General features: G+C 44.3%; 1 protein-coding gene and 1 pseudogene across 1 annotated transcript; both read right to left on the reverse strand.

Annotated features, from left to right (window-relative positions):
* Positions 1–280: 280 nt before the first annotated feature.
* LOC139005599 (regulatory factor X-associated protein-like) lies at positions 281–2,273 on the reverse strand (annotated as a pseudogene).
* Positions 2,274–15,553: 13,280 nt separating this feature from the next.
* On the reverse strand, positions 15,554–17,195 carry LOC139005600 (U11/U12 small nuclear ribonucleoprotein 48 kDa protein-like). The gene is made up of 2 exons (XM_070407813.1): positions 16,282–17,195; positions 15,554–15,747 (listed from the first exon to the last, which is right to left on the reverse strand). Exons 1-2 carry the CDS (start codon positions 17,193–17,195, stop codon positions 15,633–15,635), a joined length of 1,029 nt encoding a protein of 342 aa, XP_070263914.1. The 3' UTR covers positions 15,554–15,632.
* Between the last annotated feature and the right edge of the window lie 3,826 nt (positions 17,196–21,021).

Here is a 21,021-nt window from a genome sequence, read left to right on the forward strand (position 1 = left end):
CAAAATCTTCAGTAACAATGACAGAAGAACATTTCGTTAAAAACACATTGTAATTAAATGTTATTTTGAAAAGATAAGCTGATTTCTTCAAATTTATGATGATCTGAAAGGATCAGTTGCATAAAGTGCAATTCCTATTTATCCCCAAATGCACACATATATTTATAGGAAAATAACTGCTTATGTTCTGGCATATCTTACCCCACTTATCTTAGTATAAAAATATTTTTGTCTACTACAATAAGATAAAAAAGCATGTAGAACTTCTTAATAAATTCCCTCACACTGATGTTCCTGAAAACTGTTGTCTTTGCTCCAAAACTTGCTGATTTAATAGCTGTTGTTTCTGTAAACACTGCACCACTTCTGGGCTTGTTTTGTTTTGTTTTGTTACAGAGAGAAAGGGAGAAGGATAGAGAGTTAGAAACATCGATGAGAGAGAAACATCGATCAGCTGCCTCCTGCACACACCCTACTGGGTATGTGCCCGCAACCAAGGTACATGCCCTTGACCAGAATCGAACCTGGGACCCTTGAGTTTGTAGGCCAATGTTCTATCCACTGAGCCAAACCAGTCAGGGCATGGGCTTCTTAACAATGACCATCTTTTTTGATTTAACACTTGCTCTAAAAGTGTAGGTCTTGCAGGACGATCCCTGAAAGCTCCTGTTCTTTGTTTAACAATTGAGAGAATGCTATTGAAGTATGGTAGCAACCATCTTAGGTAGAAACTGTAGTTTTACTCTAACCCTGCTGTTTGGCTTAACAATAGAAAAGTTATTTTGATTTTCTGAATTGTATACATCATCCCATTGGATTGAATGACTATCCCATTGATTGTTATCTTACTGGTTTTAGAAAGCACATTCTTCTGTACCTGGGAAACAGGTTAGCACAATTATCCTAAATTGTTTTAGTGGCCACAGATAATGTGTTCCAGTTGACTCAGTGGTCCCAAGACCAGGACAGCGCAATTACTCTAAATTACCTCAATGGCTCTAGATAATGAGTTCCTGGCAACTCAGTGGTCTCAGTAGTATCTAGACCCGGGGGCTCTAGATAAGGTGTTTCTGTCAATTCAGTGACCCCGAGACCCAAAACTATAATTATCATGCTTAATTCTGTAAACTGCTTTTTTTGCAAACCAGGTTCCTCATTCCAAACCTTGAAATGTAATCAATATCTTTGTGATCTTTGCCTATGTAAGTCTGGTTTTGCCACCATCTTATCGCTATGAGATTTGGGGAATGGCCCCTCATAGTCCTGGATTGCAATAAATGTGACTCTTTAATTCGACTTCTTGAGGCGTCTTTCTGTGATTCGCGGGGTACATTACAACACTATCTGCACGTTCCTCCAGTTTGACGTTCCCCGCACTGCCAGCTGGGGTGGCTCCACCGCAATTCAGGGCCTGGTCACTTCTTCTTTTTGTCCTTGTCCTTGTCCATCTTGTTGCGGTGTTTCTTGCACATCCACGGCTTGCGTTGCTTGGCCACCTGGCTTGTGGTTTCGCTGCAACCCTCGTAAGTGCAGGTCTTGCACATGCTGCCCCTGCCGCTGGCCCACCTCCGGGCTCCCCTGCTGCCGCCCTCGCCCCCAGAGTGGGTCTCTTCCTCCTCCAGGTCCTCCAAACTGTTATGCCCAGATTTCAAGATTCCCAAGAAACCACATCAGGGAGCCAGCCAATCCGATGCAAAAGCATAAGAATCTGTATTTCAAGCTAGCTTGAGCTCCCCATCCACCAGACTCACCGACACAATGGCAGGCCAAGTGGCTGAGAGACAGAACCCCGCCTAGAGATGGGTTTTAAAGGGGGGGGTTGGAGTAAGGGGAGGAGAAAGGACTGTGCTCTGCCGATTGGCCAGGCGCAAGTTGATGTCTTGTTCCTGGGTGTGGCTAGCAGAGTCTTAGACTTCCGGGAAGAACCTTCTTGCCAAGCACGTGGCCAAGGTAAGATGGAGGATGTAGCCCTTACCCTGGGGCAAGATGGAGGGTGTAGCCTTTACCCTGGGGCAAGGTGGAGGGCCTAGCCCTCGCCCTTTCACAAACTAGCCGTGCTCTCGCCTCCCGCCGGAGGGTCCGAAGTGTCCAGCAGGTCAGCTTCGTCCGCCCACCCCCCCTTCCTCCTCTCCATCCCCTGCTGCTTCACAAGGATACCTAACAGGCTTGCCCCCCCCCGGCATTGTCCCCAGGGCAGGAGCCTGCCTCAGGACGCTGTCGGCTGCAGATTCCTCCTGCCTCCCGCAGGGATGCATCACCAGGAAGGTGAGCTGTGAGGCCCTAGCCTGGCCTTGGGCTGGAGCCAGGGCCGGGCCAGCGCAGGGGCTGGGGCCCCGGGGCAGAGCGCACCACAGGCGGCAACCGGCCCAGCGCCCTCAGCAACACCCGGCACCTCCGTGGTGCTGAGACCTGGCGGGGGTCCACGACCCAGCTTTTCAGCACCCTCGGGTTCCAACGTCCCATTTTCCACAGTTTTTACACCTCTTTTTACACGCATTCTGTCCTTGGACAAATGAGAAATTTGTTCTGAGACACCCGAGACACACAAAGTCCCATTAACCACATTATCATGGGATGATTTCAGATCCATCACACTCCCAACCTGAAACCGAAAACACTCTCTTTTTATTTAAAAAGAAAGTTTATTGCTCGCCCAGCGTGGCTCAGTGGCTGAGCATCAACTTACGAACCAGATGGTCATGGTTCGATTCCCGGTCAGGGCACATGCCTGGGTTGTGGGCGCTGATCCCCAGTGTGGAGCGTGCAGGAGGCAGCCGATCAATGATTCTCTCTCATCACTGATGTTTCTATCTCTCCCTCTCCCTCTCTTCCTCTCTGAAATCAATATATATATATATATATATATATATATATATATATAGTAAGTTACAGAGGTAAAAGAAGTGAGTCATAGAATAAATGGGCTCAGGAAATAAGTTACAGAGGCAAAAGAAGGGCCCTTGGAGCTTAGGAGAAAGAGAGAGGCAAGGAAACTACACTTGGGGGTCGGGGGTTGAGAAAGGCATGGGCAAGTTCCATAAGTTGTTGGGGACAAAGAAGGGAGAAAATCATTAACATAAAATGTATTGACTAATTTCTCCACCGCTGTGTTTAGTTCTAAAGCTAAATTGATAATCATATCTTCTTTCTTCCAACACCCACTTTATAACCTCCTTAGGTCGGCCAGCACCTCTTTTTAGACAGTCTTTTACCTGGTGGGGTGACCCATCCTTTAGGAAGTCTATCTTTATCCAGTTTCCACAGTTTCCCGTGAACCGTTACTATCCTTGGGTGTGGCAGTACTGAAAGGCATCGCCTGAGTACTGGGTTCTGGACGTGGTCTTCCTTGCTTCCACTTCCAATTTCCTCCTGGTAATCAGGACTGACCAGTCTGGCCAACAGAGTGACCAACTTCTCTACCTGATGGTTCAGTGGCATGAGGAACTCAAAGTCCTCGGAGGGGAGTCCCAGCTTCCATCTGGGCTCTGTTTCCTGGGAAACACATTTCTCTTCTGGGAGCTAGGACCTCTAAATCCACTAACCCCAAGAATTACAGACAGGAAGCAAAATATCCTTCCCTGGGTCTTTAGGTATAGTAGTGAGAGGGACACTCCCACTTTAACCCTTAAACTCCCAGATTCACTCATCATAGCTGGGAAGCAGATGAACCTCATATAGTACACATAGTTGGATTGTCAAAACAAACTCACATGAATCATAGATCTTACCAACATTGAACTTTACCACATGTTCTAGTGAGAGTGTGCCGTGGGTCCTTTGTGTTGAGGCTTTTTATCTTTCCTTGGCCGGCTGGAATCCCAGGGGAGATTCCAGGGGAGGGTCCTAACAGAATACTCATTCGTTTTTCAGGTGTGAACTTCAATATGTTGATTGATTAAAATGTGCATATAGGGGAGTCAGGGGCTATTTCCTGGTTAGTTTCATTTTTAAAGAATGTCATAAAAGAATGTCAAGAACCTCACTGAGGCCGTTCTGTCCTGGGATGGTCTGGACGCTGTAAACCATTTGTTCCTTGGTTAGGGAAGATAAAACCTTGTGATACCTTAGCTGACTATAAATTGCTCCAATCATTTGACCTTGTTTAATTATTTTGTCTCAGTTTCCCTTAGTCTACTTGTCAAGGAATTTCCCTAGCTTCTTGCCATCCTGCCTCAGTCACTTCGTGATGGAAGAGATTCAGTGTCACCAATCTGTCACAGTGTTGGCTGATTTCCCAGGGAATGGGACCACATTTGGGCTCATCGCTGGTTTGTGGTGGTGGTAGTCGCAGCCTCAGCCTGGTGAAGGGAAGATGATGTTGTTACACCCATGCATATTAGTTTGCTAGAGCTGCCAACAAAATACCACAGACTGGGTGTCTCACACACAGACATTTATTTCTCACTGTTTTAAGGCTAGAAGTCCAAGATCAAGATTGTTGGCAAGTTTAGTTCTGAGGCCTCCCTTCTTTGCTTGCATATGGCTACATTCTCACTGTGTCCTCACAAGGCCTCTTCTCTGTGTCATATCGCTAGGATCCCCTCTTCTTATGAGGACACCAATCACATTGGATGAGGGCCCATCCCAACATCTTCATTTTAACTTAATTACCTCTTTAAAGACCCTACTTCCAAATACAGTTGTATTCTGAAGTTATGAGGGTTAGGGCTTCAACATATGGTTTTGGTGGAACACTATTCAGTCCATAACACTATGCCTTCTGGACAATCAAAAGTCATGTCTTTCTCATATGCAAAATACAGTCACTCTTATTCCAATGGCACTAGAGTTGCCGGGAGCCGGTCCATCCTTGCTGCTTGACACAGTCGCTGCAGAGAAGAAGCATCTGCGCAGCATGTGTTTTGGGAGACCTGGCATATATAGCATATTGTTCTTAATATGTTTGCTCTCCTTAGTGCCATGTGTTTTAACCAAGGTCACCTCTCCGAGAAAGGTTGTTTCCCCAGGTGGGGATCTTTCCCTGAGGTTAGGGAGGGGATACAACCCCTTAATTAAGTGCCAGGCGGGTAGTTAAGCTACATAATCTTTACTCCCTGGAATGGAGATAAGAAACGCCCTAACCTTTGTAATAGAAATTGATAGGATTAAAATTGGCTGGTATAAATACAGATGTAACAAGACAATAAACATCAGATCCTCATCAGATCCTCATCAGATCCTAACCAGAACCTAGCCAGAGAACATGGCAAAAGATCCTGGACAGAACCTGGCTACAGAACTTCACTGGAGAACCTAGACAGAACATGGCAAAAGAACCTGGATAGAACCTGGCTAAAGAACCTGGTGACTGAACCTGGCTGGAGAACCTGGAGAACCTGGCTGGAGAACCTAGCGAGAGAACATGGCACCAGAACTTGGTTGGAGATCCTGACCAGAACTCGGCTGGAGTTCCTGGCTTGAGATCCTGGAGGAAGAACCTCGCCATGCTGATCAACTGAATGCTGACCCCGTGCCATTCCTTCTTCGCCGACTCCGTCCACACCTTTGGGGACCCCTGGACCCGCTGGGGTTGGACCCCAGCATAGAGTCTTAACCCACTTCGGCCATCTGTCTACCTGAGCTCTTTCCCTCAGAGTAGATGCCCTCTGGTGGCACTTACATGACACTCTATACCAGGGCTGGGCAAACTTTTTGACTCGAGGGCCACAATGGGTTCTTAAACTAGACCGGAGTGCCGGAACAAAAGCATGGATGGAGTGTTTGTGTGAACTAATATAAATTCAAAGTAAACATCATTACTTTTTTTTTTTTTTTTTTAGTTTTATTCATTTCAAACGGGCTGGATCCGGCCCTCGGGCCGTAGTTTGCCCATGGCTGCTCTATACCCATTCTGAGAAGTCCATCCTACTGGCTCTCCCCCTAGCCTCTGTTCTCAATCTTCTAATTCTCTTCTTATCAAGTCTCTGCATAACTAGTGAACCATTAGTCACAATCCATGAATCAGTTTAGATACATATCTCAAGTTACCTCTTTTTTTATATGATGTGCACAATCAAATATATCTTCCTGATTTCTGCCCTTGGGAGGGTATCCCTCAACCATTCTCAGAATTACCCCCAAGTGGGGCTATCCAGCAGTGGCCTTCATTTTTCGCTCGGTGTCAGGTTAGCATTTTTTTCTACTCTAGGCATAGAAAACTCCATGTAAAGCCTTGTAAGATGAAGAGAAGGCAGCAAAGTAGCACATGCATTTACTAAAAAGTTCTGACTCACGTGGGCAATTTAATTGTGACTCTTAAACCTACATGGACCCAGTGTTTTACTTTTTGATATATTTTTATTGATTTCAGAGACGGAGAGAGAGATAGACACATTAATGATGACAGAAAAGTATTGACTGATTGCCTCCTACACTCCCCTGACTGAAGATGGAGCCCACAACCTGGGCATGTACCCTGACTGGGAATTGAACCATGACCGCCTGGTTCATGAGCCACACCAGCTGGGTGACCCAGTGGTTTATATAATACTAGAGGCCTGCTGCACGAAATTCATGCACTCGGAGAAGGGGGCAGGGATCCTCAGCCTGGCTTGCACCCTCTCGCAGTCCAGGAGCCTTGGGGGATGTCCTGATCGCTCGATCAGGGACAGGCCCTGGGCTGGGACAAGGAACTGGGGATGGGTGGTGATGACCAACCTCCCCCGTCACCCAGGCGGGGGGCTGTGACCTCTCGCTGGCTACCTGGGAGAGGGAGTGATGGGGACGGAGGTGCTGTGGGAATTTGGGGTGTCCGCAGAGCTCGCTCTCACTCCCCCTGCTACCCTCCCCCGGAACACCAGGGTTTGTGCTGGGGTCCAATCCCAGCGAGTCCAGGGGTCCCCAAAGGTGTGGATGGAGTCGGCGAAGAAGGAATGACACGAAGACAGCCTTCAGTTGATCAGCAGCCTAGTCAGGACCTATAGCCAGGATCTCCAGCCAAAGTTCTGGTCGGAGTTCTGGTTAGGAACTGATGAGGATCTGATGTTTATTGTCTTGTTACATCCGTATTTATACCAGCCGATTTTAATCCTGTCAATTTCTATTACAAAGGTTAGGGCGTTTCTTATCTCCATTCCAGGGAGTAAAGATTATGTAGCTTAACTACCCACCTGGCACTTAATTATGGGGTTGTATCCCCTCCCTAACCTCAGGGAAAGATCCCCACCTGGGGAAACAACCTTTCTCAGAGAGGTGACCTTGGTTAAAACATGGCGCTAAAGGGAGCAAACATATTAAGAACAGTATGCTATATATGCCAGGTCCATTGAAACATATGCTATGCAGATGTTCCTTTCCTGCAGCAACTGTGTCAAGCAGCAAGGATGGACTGGCTTCCGGCAAATTCCCCCTTTTTTATTTTTTAAATGATAGCACATGCAAATAAGCGGCCACCTCTCAGATTGGGCTGTTTAAGACTCGGAAGAAGACTGGCAAGCAATGACAATAAGCATAGCTATAAACATAGTGGATGAAGCGCACAAGGAGCCCCATTCCTTAGGAGGTTGCCGGCCTCTTCAGTCAAGAGATTTCAGCTGTCCTCAAGTTGTTGGTTTGGTTGTCCTTGTTGGTCTGGCTAGCGGGCGGCATCACTGGCAACGGGCTTCCCGACGTGTCAGTGAGTTGAAGGGCTGCATCAAAGGGTCCATCAGGGCCGTGCTTGATGGTGGTGTCGGTGTCCAAGGAGGAGTAAGCTGTGTCCTCTGGGTCAGCTGTTATGGAGGATGGAGGGTAGTAGAGAGAAAAAGAAAAGAAAGCAAAAGAACTACAAGGCATGGAAGTGTTTAGAAAAAAGAAGGAGAAGAAAGGGAAGAAGGCAGCATCCTGACACAGCCCTTTCCTTCATCTGCCCCTTTCCCTATGGTCCAAGGTAGAAATGGGAAACAAGTCCTGTTGCAGTGAGAGGGCAGCTGCTGTCAGCCAGTCTCTGTCTTTACCTGGGTCCTGATCTGAGCTGGGCCAAGTCTCTTTCTGTTATCTGGGTTCCAATCTGAGCTGGGCGTGGGAAGCGGGAAGCAGCCATGGGGGCAGGAGACCTCCCTCGGAAGGGGCAAGTGTTCAAGCCCCTGCATAGTTGGGGGGGTGAGGATCTGTGCCCCACCTTTGTTGACCCCCAAGTTCTCTCCTGCTGGCCCCTCTGCGACTGTGCCTGTCTTAGGTTGTTCCTCTTACCCGTCTTTCACTAACCAGCCATCCTCCGGGGCCAAGCAGGGTGATGTGAGGTTCAGTTCTGTCTCCTTGGTAGCCTACGCCCCCGTGGCCTCCATGCCCAGCAACTGCCTTGGGATCCCCTCACCTGCTGGCGGGGCCCTGACATTAATCACATATCTTGGGGAACCCAGGTTTCTTCTCCAGGGAGGGCCCAGCTCATGCCATTGGGCTAGAGACAGATCCATGGTACCAGCCACCATGAGGCTTCAACCTCAGCATGAACAGAGAGCTCAGGCAATAGCTTCAGTCAATTGGATTGTAAGAAGAGGGTCCCTCTTGACACGAGGGTAAGAGGGGCCAATACAGGACAAAGGAGAGTCCCGGGACAGGGCTTTCTCAGCCCAGGATGTCAGGCTCTTGGCACAAGACAACTCTATGTATGGGACATATACCAGACACCCCTAGTCACGGCATAAAAGGGAGGTGCCCTTCCTGGAACAGTAGGGTAGGGAGATTCTAGAAAAGGCTGTGTTCAGGAGAGAAGGAGAAAGGCCAAAGACCAACAAACAAATAGTCATATTAAAAAGGCACTGGTCAGGTGTGCTAGGATGAGGCGGAGATGGAGGGCGGTGAGGCATAAGGTCGGACTAGACGGTCTGGAATCCACACAGGTGAGTCTGCGTCCTGTGGAAATATACAAGCATATCCTCTCCCCTGGGTTAAAAGTACATCAGGTCCCTTCCAGGCTCCTGTAAGCAAGTCTCTCCATTTGACGAGGACTTTAGGTTTAGTTAGATCAGGGTTCCAATGCCTGTACATCGGGGAATTTCCCTCAGAATCTACATTTAGTATATTAATTACAAATAAAGTATGTTGTAGAACATGATGAGGAGAGGAATATTTAAACTCATTTTCTTGTAATTTTTTAATTTGTGTTTTTAAAGTTTGGTGAGCCCTTTCTACTATTGCTTGGCCTTGAGGATTGTAGGGTATTCCTGTAGTATGTGCGATGCCAAATGTAGAGCATAAGTTTTTAAAAGCTCTAGAGGTATAGGCAGGCCCATTGTCTGTTTTAAGTGCCCTTGGTATTCCTAGGTAGGAAAAACATTGGAATAAATGTTGACTTACATCTTTAAAGGCTTCTCCTGTATGTGCAGAAGCAAGGATAACATGAGAAAAGGTATCAATACAAACATGCACATAGCAAAGTTTGCCAAAAGATGGGACATGAGTAATATCCATCTGCCATAAGTCACAGGGTCTAAGTCCTCTTGGATTAACTCCAGTAGCAGGGCTAGGAAAATGAGTAGGACAATGGCCGCAGTCACGCACAATACTTCAAGCAGCTTCTCTAGATATGCGATAATATAGACGGAGAGCAGAAGCATTTTGATGGTGAATGGCATGAGACCGCCGGGCTTCTTCTAGAGCTGTACAAACTACTGGGCGAGTTAGTAGATCTGCCTGATAATTTCCTTCGCTTAAGGGTCCTGGTAGGCAGGAATGAGCTCTAATATGTCCAATATAGAAAGCCTTTTCTCGTTTATGAATGTAAGTTTATAGCTGAGTTAACAAAGAGAAAATGGCTGTTCTTCCTTGTGGGAGAGAGGCGGTCTCAATATGAGGAAATAATTTAACTATATACTGAGAGTCAGTGTACAAGTTAAAGGGAACCTGTTGCAATTGTTCAAAAGCATAAATGACTGCCAAAAGCTCTGTTCTCTGGGCTGACGTCTCTAGGGTTTGTTGAACATGGGTTATTGAGTCAATGATTGTTACTGCCTTACCATTAGAGGAGCCATCTGTGAATACTAAGGAGGCAGGAGGTGATAATGGCTCTTTTGAACATTTAATAGGAAATATAAACGGATGTAGGGAGAGAAATTGCAATATAGGTGATCTTGGCAAATGATGTAAAATTTGTCCTGGGAAGTTACCTATAGCTATTTGCCACTCTTCTTCAAATTGTAATAGTGTGTCTAATTGTTCTCTTTTATAAGGTATTATTATCTCAGTAACTTCTCTTCCAAAGAGTTCGATACTGCGGCGTCTACCTTTGATAATGAGAGTGGCCACTAGGGAAGGATAGGATGGTACAATCTTCCTAGGAGTGACAGGTAAATGTATCCATTCTAATGGTCCTTCCTGCCATAAACATCCTGTAGGAGTATATTTAGTGGCTAGAATAATTAAGGCCCAAGATTTGGAATAATTTAGATACTGTAGTTGCTGTTTATTGATGGCCTGTTCTATTTTTGCTATAGCCTTTTCTCCTTCTACAGTTAATTGTCGGGGAGACTTAGGGTTAGAATCTCCCTTTAAAATGTCAAATAGAGGTTTTAAGTCAAGAGTGGTTATTTTTAGATATGACCTGACCCAGTTGATATCACCTAATAGTTTCTGATAATCATTTAATGTGTTTAAATGATCTTTTCTTAATTGTAAAGGCTGATGGGTGATAGTAGAGGTATGTAATATTCTGCCTAAGTAGGAAAAAGAAGGTTCAGTCTGAATCTTTTCTGGGGCTATTTTTAGACCATGTTCTTCTAAAGCAAGGACGGTCTGAGTAAGAATTTCCTGTAAAGTAGCCCGATCTGTATGAGCTAGTAAAATATCATCCATATAATGAATAAGATATAGATCTGAAAATTTCTTTCTAATAACTTGCAATGCCTGATCTACAAACTTTTGACATAATGTAGGACTATTTTTCATCCCTTGTGGGAGAACCTTCCATTGATATCTCTGATAAGGCTGTTTAAAGTTTTCTGATGGTATGCTGAATGCAAATCTTTGACAATCAGCCGGGTGAAGAGGTATAGTGAAAAAACAATCCTGTAAGTCAATAACAACAACACAATACTCCTGTGGAATTGCCACAGGGGAGGGCAATCCAGGTTGTAAGGAGCCCATATCTTCCATGGTGTCATTTATGGCTCTTAGATCTTGCAAAAGTCTCCACTTGCCTGATTTCTTTCTTATTACAAATATGGGTGTGTTCCAGGGACTATTTGATGGCTCTATATGTCCCTCTGCTAATTGCTGATCAATTGGCCCAGGTTTGCGCACTGGGGAAGCCCCCCCCCCACCCCCCCGCACTCAGGTGCCGGACGCCCACGAGGAGCCCACCCCACATCCACACGGCCTCTTCCTGGTGAGCCGGACTGCAGCCACTGGGACCACAGGAGCTGGTTGGGCTCCCTGTGGATTCGCACAGGAGCTGGTCTGTGAGGCCGGCCAGGAGAGACCGTGCTGCCCTCCAGGCTTTTGTGCAGCACCGCTGGGTAGCCCAGAGGCCCATGCTGCGCCCCGGCCCGCGGCATCCAGCTGCATTCATCGCATCTCTGTGTGGGGACTCAGGCACTGTGACTCAGTCAGAGGGGGGTGCGTGGCGGCCCGGGTGCCCAGGTGCTGCCCAGGGCCCAGAGGTCAGCTGGGACCTGCCCTTTCAGGCCAGGCGCTCGCGCTTCAATCACTAGCCAGGCCTAGGGACTGCACCAGTGCACGAATTCCGTGCACCGGGCCTTTAGTATTAAATAACGCTGAAAGATATTTAGCTTTTTCCAAGTTACAGTCAGACTGGTAAGTGCCTGACTTGTCTCTGGGAAAAGTTTTACTGAGGATTCACAAACACACCTGTGGGCATCCTGTGGCAGGGTCCTTTGCAGCTCCACTTCTGTGAACTAGTTTACTTCTAGAAACTGTATAAGAGGCTATGAATTCCCACTTCAGTGACTTATGTTAGGTTTCTGCCCACCAGACCTGGAATCCTTGTCTGAATATGTCAAGAAACAGCTTGGTAGGTTTCCCTTGTATTTAATTTCTAAGGCCTTGTTATAAACTCTACATTGTTACATATTTCTACAGGTTACACATTCTAATTACTACCTCATCCCTGTGGGCTATTCTGGTAATTGTATTCACCTTGTCACTGAGGTCTAAGGATTGCCATGCCTCTTCCACTTCTGGACCCCTTTATTCCATTTTGAGATGAGAGAACTCAATTTCTTAGCAACATCCTTCACTGTCATCCCTAGCCAACAAAGAACAGCCACCAGAGTGTTAAAAGGATGCTGGTGTCTGCCTTACGAATGCATTCTGTAATGTGTTGGTGTAGAGCAGTGATGGCGAACCTTTGGAGCTCGGCATGTCAGCATTTTGAAAAACCCTAACTTAATTCTAGTGCCGTGTCACATATAGAAATTTTTTGATATTTGCAACCATAGTAAAACAAAGACGTATATTTTTGATATTTATTTTATGTATTTAAATGCCATTTAACAAAGAAAAAGCAACCAAAAAAATGAGTTCGCCTGTCACCTCTGACACACGTGTCATAGGTTCGCCATCACTGGACTGTAGAGCTTGTTCTGCAGGCTCTCCCAGGGAGTTGTGTGGGCCGATTCATGCCCTCATGCTTGCGTGTCGTTTCTCTGAGACTCTATTTATTTATTTATTTATTTATTTATTTATTTATTTATTTATATTACACTTAAAATGGATGCATTTTATTTTATGTAAACAGTACCTCAATAAATTTCATTTACAAACAAAACAAAATGACAGTATACTTTTAAGAGTTCATTTAGAAAAAAGAAATTGACAATTTTTAATTAAAATATGAATACCTTATTTTTTTCACTTTTAAAAAATATGTTTTTATTTATTTATTTATTTATTTATTTTTTTTTTATTAAATCTTTATTGTTCAGATTATTACATTTGTTCCTCTTTTTTCCCCCAATAACTCCCCTCCTTCCAGCTCCCACCCCACCCTCCACCCTCACTCCCCACCCACTGTGTTCATCCATAGGGGCATGATTTTTGTCCAGTCACTTCCCGCATCTCCTACACTCCTTTTCCCCCCAAGAATAGTCATTCTATTCCCTTTCTATGTCCCTGATTCTATTATAATCACCAGTTCATTCTGTACATCAGGTTATTTATTCACTTGATTCTTAGATTCATTTGTTGATAGATGCATGTTTGTTGTTCATAATTTGTATCTTTACCTTTTTCTTCTTCTTCCTCTTCTTAAAGGATACCTTTCAGCATTTCATATAATACTGGTTTGGCGGTGATGAACTCCTTTAGCTTTTCCTTATCTGTGAAGCTCTTTATCTGACCTTCAATTCTGAATGATAGCTTTGCTGGATAAAGTAATCTTGGTTGTAGGTTCTTGGTATTCAGCACTTTAAATATTTCTTGCCATTCCCTTCTGGCCTGCAAAGTTTCTGTTGAGAAATCAGCTAACAGTCGTATGGGTATTCCCTTGTAGGTAATTGAGCCTCTTTCTCTTGCTGCTTTTAAGATTTTCTCTTTGTCTTTTGCTCTTGGCATCTTAATGATGATGTGTCTTGGTGTGGTCCTCTTTGGATTCCTTTTGTTTGGGGTTCTCTGCGCTTCTTGGACCTGTAAGTCCATTTCTTTCTCCAGGTGGGGGAAGTTTTCTGTCATTATTTCTTCAAATAGGTTTTCAATATCTTGCTGTCTCTCATCTTCTGGCACTCCAATAATTCTGATATTAGACCGCTTAAAGCTGTCCCAGAGGCTCCTTACACTATCTTCACACTTTCGGATTCTTTTTTCATTTTGCTTTTCCAATTGGGTGTTTTTTGTGGAATCTTTGGTTTGATTATTGTGCTCCTCTGGTCTGCTATTGGGTATAATATTCTTTATTTCAGTCCGTGTATGCTTACTTTCTAATTTCTTTATCGTAGCATTGAGGGTCTCATTAGTTTTCGTGAGGCTCTGCACAAATTTATGGCAAGCCCTCAAAATTGCGATTCTTAGCTCCATATCCTCCATTTCTGTCATGTTTTTTTGTCTCCGCATCTTTTATGCTTTCTTGGTGCACCCCTTTGTGGTCTCGGTGCACAGTCTTGTTCTAGCCAAGCCTTAATTGTTGTAGTTAACACTAGAGGGATTTGACCTCCAGGCTGACTGGCTATAGGAATCAGCTGCATGGAAAACGTCTGCCTTCTGGGGAGGCGCTAATCCAGCCTTTGCCTGAGGCGATTGGCAAATGGCTGTGCGCAGGGCCTGGGCGGGGCGGGATCAACAGGGCGGGCGGAGGGAGCAGTTATGGCCGCGCTCAGTCCCGTTCCCAGAGGCTCTGCTTCTCAGAACCCCGGCAGCCGCTGCAAACCTCAGAGAGAAAGCTGCCCTCAGGTTCCAACTGATGCCGGATAATCCCGCTTCTCCCGTTTGAGTCTGGGTCCCTAGAGACTCGCCCGGATCCGGAGCCCAGAGTCTGAGACTCACTCCCGACAGAAAACGACAACCGCGCCCTCAGCCACCAGCCGGCTTTGCGCGCGCACCTCGGTACCTTTGTATTTTCCACACTGCGCCGCCTCTGAGCCTCGATTTGCTGTTCTCTTTCCTTCTAGTTGTAGAGTCTCTCTTCAGCCAGCCTTCCTGTGGTTCTGGGTGATGTCCGTTCCGTCTTTTAGTTGTGTTTTTGAAATGGTTGTTTGCGGCAGCGGTCTCCGGTGTTTACCTACGCCGCCATCTTCAAAAATATGTTTTTATTGATTTCAGAGAGAGAACGGGAGGAGAGATAAAAACATTGATTGGCTGCCTCTTGCACACCCTCTATTGGTGCAGGTGCCCTGACCAGCAATTAAACCATGACCTCCTGATCCATGGGATAATGCTCAACCATGAGCCACACTGGCCGGGTTGAATACCTTATTTTTAAGAAATTAATGTATTATGGATAAAGCTAAAGTTTCCTTTGACCACCCTCCCAATCTTCACTGCCACCCCTTATCTCTCCCATTTATACTGTCTCCCCCAAATAATCACTGCTGTGAGTTTGGTATGGGTTCTTCTGAACCTTTAAAAATATATTTACATACATATATAGCCACTGAAAATGTATAGTACTGTATATATCTTTCTGCAATTTACTGTTGTCATTTAACATTATGTTTCTGAAATGTATCCACGTTCATACAGATAAAGTTTATTTTTAAAATCTGATATAAATAGTCTATTATATGACTATAGTGCATTTTATTTAGCCAGACCTTTCCCCTCCTGACAGATATTTAGGTTGCTTTTCTCTATTACAACTCACCAGTGTAGTGGTAAATAGCAGTTACCACTGGGTGGCCATAGGAATGGGAGATAATGTTCTGTAAGGTTCAACTTTTTACAATGAGAATGCATTCATGTATTATTTTATTTATATAATTTAAGTACTGAATTAAAGAATTTTCTGATACATAAATTATCAAAAAAGAAAAAAAAACAAAATTAGTAACAGGAAGCAGTGATCTATTAAAATATATGGAAAACAAAGTTATAGGGCATAACAGTGTACTCATGGTTTGAGACATAAGCACTTACTAAAAAATAGTGATCTGAGTACTAAACAGGTCATATAAACATGTTTCCCTATTCAAAGCAATTATAATGAAAATATCAGCATCTTGGTTATCTTGGCATCAGCATAATTAACACATGCATGAATACTTCATTTATACTTTTTGCTTTCTTCTTTTATGACTATGATGTCTTTCCCCATCCCTCTCTTTCCTCCTTCTTGAGTCCCAATTTTTATCTTTACCTTTATTTCTTTTTCGTTTATGTGGGCTCCTGCCAGAAGCCGGTCCATCCTTGCTGCTTGACACAGTCGCTGCAGGAAAAGAAACGTCTACACAGCATATGTTTCAATGGACCTGGCATATAAAGCATACTGTTTTTAATATGTTTGCTCCCTTTAGCGCCATGTGTTTTAACCAAGGTCACCTCTCCGAGAAAGGTTGTTTCCCCAGGTGGGGATCTTTCCCTGAGGTTAGGGAGGGGATACAACCCCTTAATTAAGTGCCAGGCGGGTAGTTAAGCTACATAATCTTTACTCCCTGGAATGGAGATAAGAAACACCTTAACCCTTGTAATAGAAATTGACAGGATTAAAATCGGCTGGTATAAATACGGATGTAACAAGACAATAAACATCAGATCCTCATCAGTTCCTAACCAGAACTCCGACCAGAACTTTGGCTGGAGATCCTGGCTATAGGTCCTGACTAGGTTGCTGATCAACTGAAGGCTGTCTTCGTGTCATTCCTTCTTCGCCGACTCCGTCCATACCTTTGGGGACCCCTGGACCTGCTGGGATTGGACCCCAGCAGGCTCCTACTCCGATCCCTTCTATGCCGTGAACACTCAGCATCCAAATAGCTTCCACCAGACTGCCGTGAATCTACTGAAGCTGATCGCCTTTCTTCTCTCTTTTTAGCATCATCTTCTGCTTTTTCCTGCTCTTCTTGCCAATTATTATTGAGTTCTTCCATGTGCACATTTACCACATCCCGAATCACCTCAGTGTATGATTTCTTGGTTATGTGAACATTCTTAGCTCTATAGGATTGACGTCTTCTTTTATAATCCCTCACTTCTGCCAAGATTTCAAGGTAAGATTTTGGACTTTTTCGACTATTATCTTGATTGACTTTTGCAGCCAAGTCTACAAAGAGATCACTGTCATTTTCGTTAATTTGAGAATCAGAGCGCTTTTTCTTTGTCTCCTCAATTACAAAATCATAGAGGGCAAGACGATCAGCTTGGGTCAGATCACAAACAAGTCGTTTGTGATTCAGAGGAACTTCGACAGGCAATGAAGAATAAATCCTTTGATTATAATAGTCACCGTCTTTTCCAACTGCAGTTCTAGCTTGTTTAATTATCTGGAATTGTGAGTCCTTATTCAAAGTGATTGAAGGTATCTTCATATTCTCATAGAAAAATTCAGAACTATACATTTTATCCTCTTCTTCTTTGGTGTAGCCCAGTTTCCTCAATCTACATGATACCATGTGCTTTGCTAAAGATGATTTAGGCATGTGATGATTGAAATCATAAGGACATATCACAACTTCATCCTCGGCCGCTGGCGCCTCCCCGGGGTCCAGCCGATCCAGGCTCCAGCCCAGGGACGACGTAACCTCCTGCAGCATCCGATAGCAGCTCTCCACAAACTCGGTCAACTCTTCCTGCAGCCGTTGCCGATCCTCCAGCGGGGGTGGCTCGCCCTCCATGGTTGCACCCAGCCCACCCAGGGGAAGCGGCCGAACTGCCAGCGGCGCACGGGCTTCTCTCTCTGAGACTTTAGACTCCTTTCTCTACACTGAGTCAGTGTTGGGGTCCAACCCCAGCAGGTTCAGGGGTCCCCAAAGGTGTGGACGGAGTCAGCGAAGAAGGAATGACACGGAGACAGTGTTCAGTTGATCAGCAGCCTAGCCAGGATCTCCAGCTAAATTCTGTAGCCAGGTTCTCCAGCCAGGTTCTGTTTTTTATTGTCTTGTTACATCTGTATTTATACCAGTTGATTTTAATCCTGTCAATTTCTATTCCAAAGGTCAGGGCGTTTCTTATCTCCATTCCAGGGAGTAAAGATTATGTAGCTTAAGGGTGATTGTTCGTAGTTATAGTGATTAACTACCTGCCTGGCGTTTAGTTAAGGGGTTTTATTTCCTCCATAACTTCAGGGGAAAATCCATACCTGGGGAAACAACCTTTCTCGGAGAGGTGACCTTGGTTAAAACACATAGCGCTAAGGGGAGCAAACATATTAAGAACAGTATGCCATATACGCCAGGTCCCTTGAAACATATGCTGTGCAGATGTTTCTTCCCTGCAGCGACTGTGTCAAGCAGCAAGGATGGACCTGCTTCTGGCAAGTCAGGAAATTTCAACCAGCTCAAATTGGTGGGCAATGATTTGGGTCCAATATTCCATTAGCCAACTTAGGAGAACATTTATGCTTCTTTGAGGTGCTTGAGTCAACACATTAAATTCTTATCCCCAGAGGAGTGCACCCAACTGATAACTTTGACCTAATCAAATCTTGCATTTATCATCACCAGTGTAACACCTTTGGAATCCAAACATATACCTGTTCCTCAGATTCCTGCCCTTACAAATTGCTGAGATCTGCAATTTTTTTCTTCATGTATAGGCTATCTCCTCCTGGGTAAAGTCTTATATTTCTCTGTCATTTTAGGTTGAATTGTGCCTCCCCAAAATTTCACTTGTTGAAGTCCTAATCCTCGCTACCTCAGGAAGTGACCTTATTTGGAAATAGGGTCTTAATAGAGGTAATCAGGTCAAAATAAGGTCATTAGTGTGGGCTCTAATAAAATTTGGCTGATGTTCTTATGAAAAGGGAACATGCACATGGGGAGAACACCATGTTAACAAGAAGGCAGAAATCAGGGCTACATTTCTACAAGTCAAGGGACACCAAAGGCTGCCAAAAACCAACCAGAAACTTAGGTGAGAGGCATGGAAGAGGTTCTTTCTCAGTCATTGGAAGGAACCCACCCTGCCGATATCTTGATCTTGGACTTCTAGCCTCCAGAAATGTAAGGTAATAAATTATGTTGTTTATGGCACCCAGCCTGTGGTACTCTGTTACAACAGCTTGAGCAAACTAAGACATGTGTGTTGGATCTAACTCTCATTGTGGGACTAGAAGGAATGAAGGATGGTGGAGGGGGCTCAGAGAATTGTCGTAATCTTGGGAGGCTACAGCACAGGTACAGTCATGAAAAGAATTTTATGTGGGGAAGACTGTTTTTGTTTTTGTTTTTGTTTTCAAACAGCCCTCGGCTAGGAAAAAGGGTTTGGGGGTGGGGATGGGTGGTTATTTAGGATTTCGAAGTTCTTGACCTTATTTGTGTCTGCCAAAATGAGCCTTATCCTATCTCAGGGTCTACCTCTTGCTCACAAGTACTTTTGCTTTCACAAAAGAGATCCTGAAAGGATTGAGTATCGGTTTTGTTAGAACTCTGCAATCATTAAATTTAACCCCAGGGCTTGACGTTTAGCTCTATTGGCTCTGCAGCTTCAAAGCTGCCATGGAGGCTGTCTGATATTTCACTAAGTTTCTGAATCAAGCATGCAACTTACCCTTTGGGGTACCAGAAATCACCAACGGGCCCCCAAATCTTTATGATGTACATGGTCAGCACAGCAACGAAATGCCATAGTAATCTGATCTCTCAATGCCTTCAACCTGGGCACCACCCTAGGCTCCTACTTATATTTGAGTGATCATGAAGCCACAATATGCTGTGGATTACCAGTGCTCACTGTCCTCCGAGAAGGGGGTTAGCACTGCTCCTCAAATGTTAGCAACTTAATTCCAGAATCTCATTTTGAAGAAGCTTCCTGAGACCACGTCTGGTACCAGTTACTATCTCAATCCAGGTCTAGTAGGAAACATTGCACATTTAAATACAGACATTAAAAAGTTTAAGAAAAATATAGGTCAATTGACCTTCCACATGGGTGGTAAGACAATTCAGTGGGGGAATGAATAGTAGGGGGACCATTAGATAGATATGCAAAAAAAAAAAAAAAAAAAAAGATGTTGGACCCCCTACTTGATCCTTCCTCCTCTCAACATTCCATTTTCTTTACATAAAAATGGACTCTACAGGGGAAGTTGGGAGGGGCTGGGGATAAGAAATTAACCAAAGGACTTGTATGCACGCATATAAGCATAACCAATGGACACAGACAGTGGGGAGGATGAAGGTTTGTGCTGGGGGTAGGAGTGGGTAGGGAGAGGTTAATGAGGGGGAAAAGGAGATACATGTAATACTTTCAACAATGAAGAATTTTAAAAAATCAATAGAAAAATATCCTCGGGTGAGAATTTAAAATAATAAAATAAAATAAGAATATATGGACTCAAAATGGAGCAAAGACCTAAACTCTTAGAAGTAAACTTAAATGTAAATCTTCAGGACCTTGAGGTAGGCAATGATTTTTTTAGATATGAAGAATACTTAGTATTGAAAAATACTTTGACTTGCCCTGGCTGGGTTGTTCAGTGGTTACAGCACCAGCCTACGGACCAAAGGGTCTCGGGTTCGATTCCAAGCTAAAGGTATGTACCTCGGTTGCACATTTGATCCCTGGCCTGGTCGGGCACGAGTGGGAGGCAACCAACTGATGTATCTTGTGGACGAAAGGGGCCACATGCTAACCTGACAAGCTCAGGAGAAGCCTGCATGGCGGTCTTGCAAACTCAGAGACCTAAAATAACCACAAAAGATGGTCTGAAAATTAAATATTTAACTACAAACAGGTTATAGTGGGTAGTCACGTCCCAGGCCAGTATTTTCCCGGACAAAGATCAACTTAGATCTTTACTGAGCCCATTTGTCTTTTTGCCTCTAAGATAACATGTCTGTGAAATGTCTGGGTAACTTGTAACTTCCCTTTCTTTCTGGACCCCTCAGGACACAACAAATGGCACCAGGACATTCCCTCATTGTTACTGTTATCAAGTTAATCATCAACTGTTAATTATGCTAAACTATCCTGTATGCATCTATGTAAAAGAAGAATGTGTCTATCATTTCACTTTTTACCCTATCCCAGAGGTTTTCCCCGTTTTGCTTTATCCCACCTCCTTAATCTATCACCAAAGAATTTCATGTAACCCATTATGTATTTTCCTTTTGATGGTAAATTTATAAAAAACAAGGTATGAACTCCCCATTCTCCGGAGCATTATCTCAATTCATTGAGGTTCTGCTTCCCAGCATATGTTGACAGTTTGGCTCAAATAAACACACAAAAATTCTTTACAGGTTTCAATGGTTTTTACGCTAATAGTCTCTCACACCGATGTTTCTCTCTCCACACTCTCCCTCCCTTCCACTCTCTAAAAATCAATGGAAAAGATATCCTCTGGTGAGAATTAAAAAACAAACAAGCAACTTTTAGACTTACCACAAAGTTGCAAAAATAGTAGAGTTCCCATATATCTTTTACCCAGCTTGCTCTAATGTTAACATTTTACATACTATAGCATAATGATCAAATCCTGGGAAATAACACTGATACAAT

Source organism: Myotis yumanensis, unplaced genomic scaffold (assembly GCF_028538775.1).
Source record: "Myotis yumanensis isolate MYYU_CA2020_CCGP unplaced genomic scaffold, mMyoYum1.0.hap1 SCAF_3, whole genome shotgun sequence".
Classification (NCBI taxonomy): Eukaryota; Metazoa; Chordata; class Mammalia; order Chiroptera; family Vespertilionidae; genus Myotis; species Myotis yumanensis.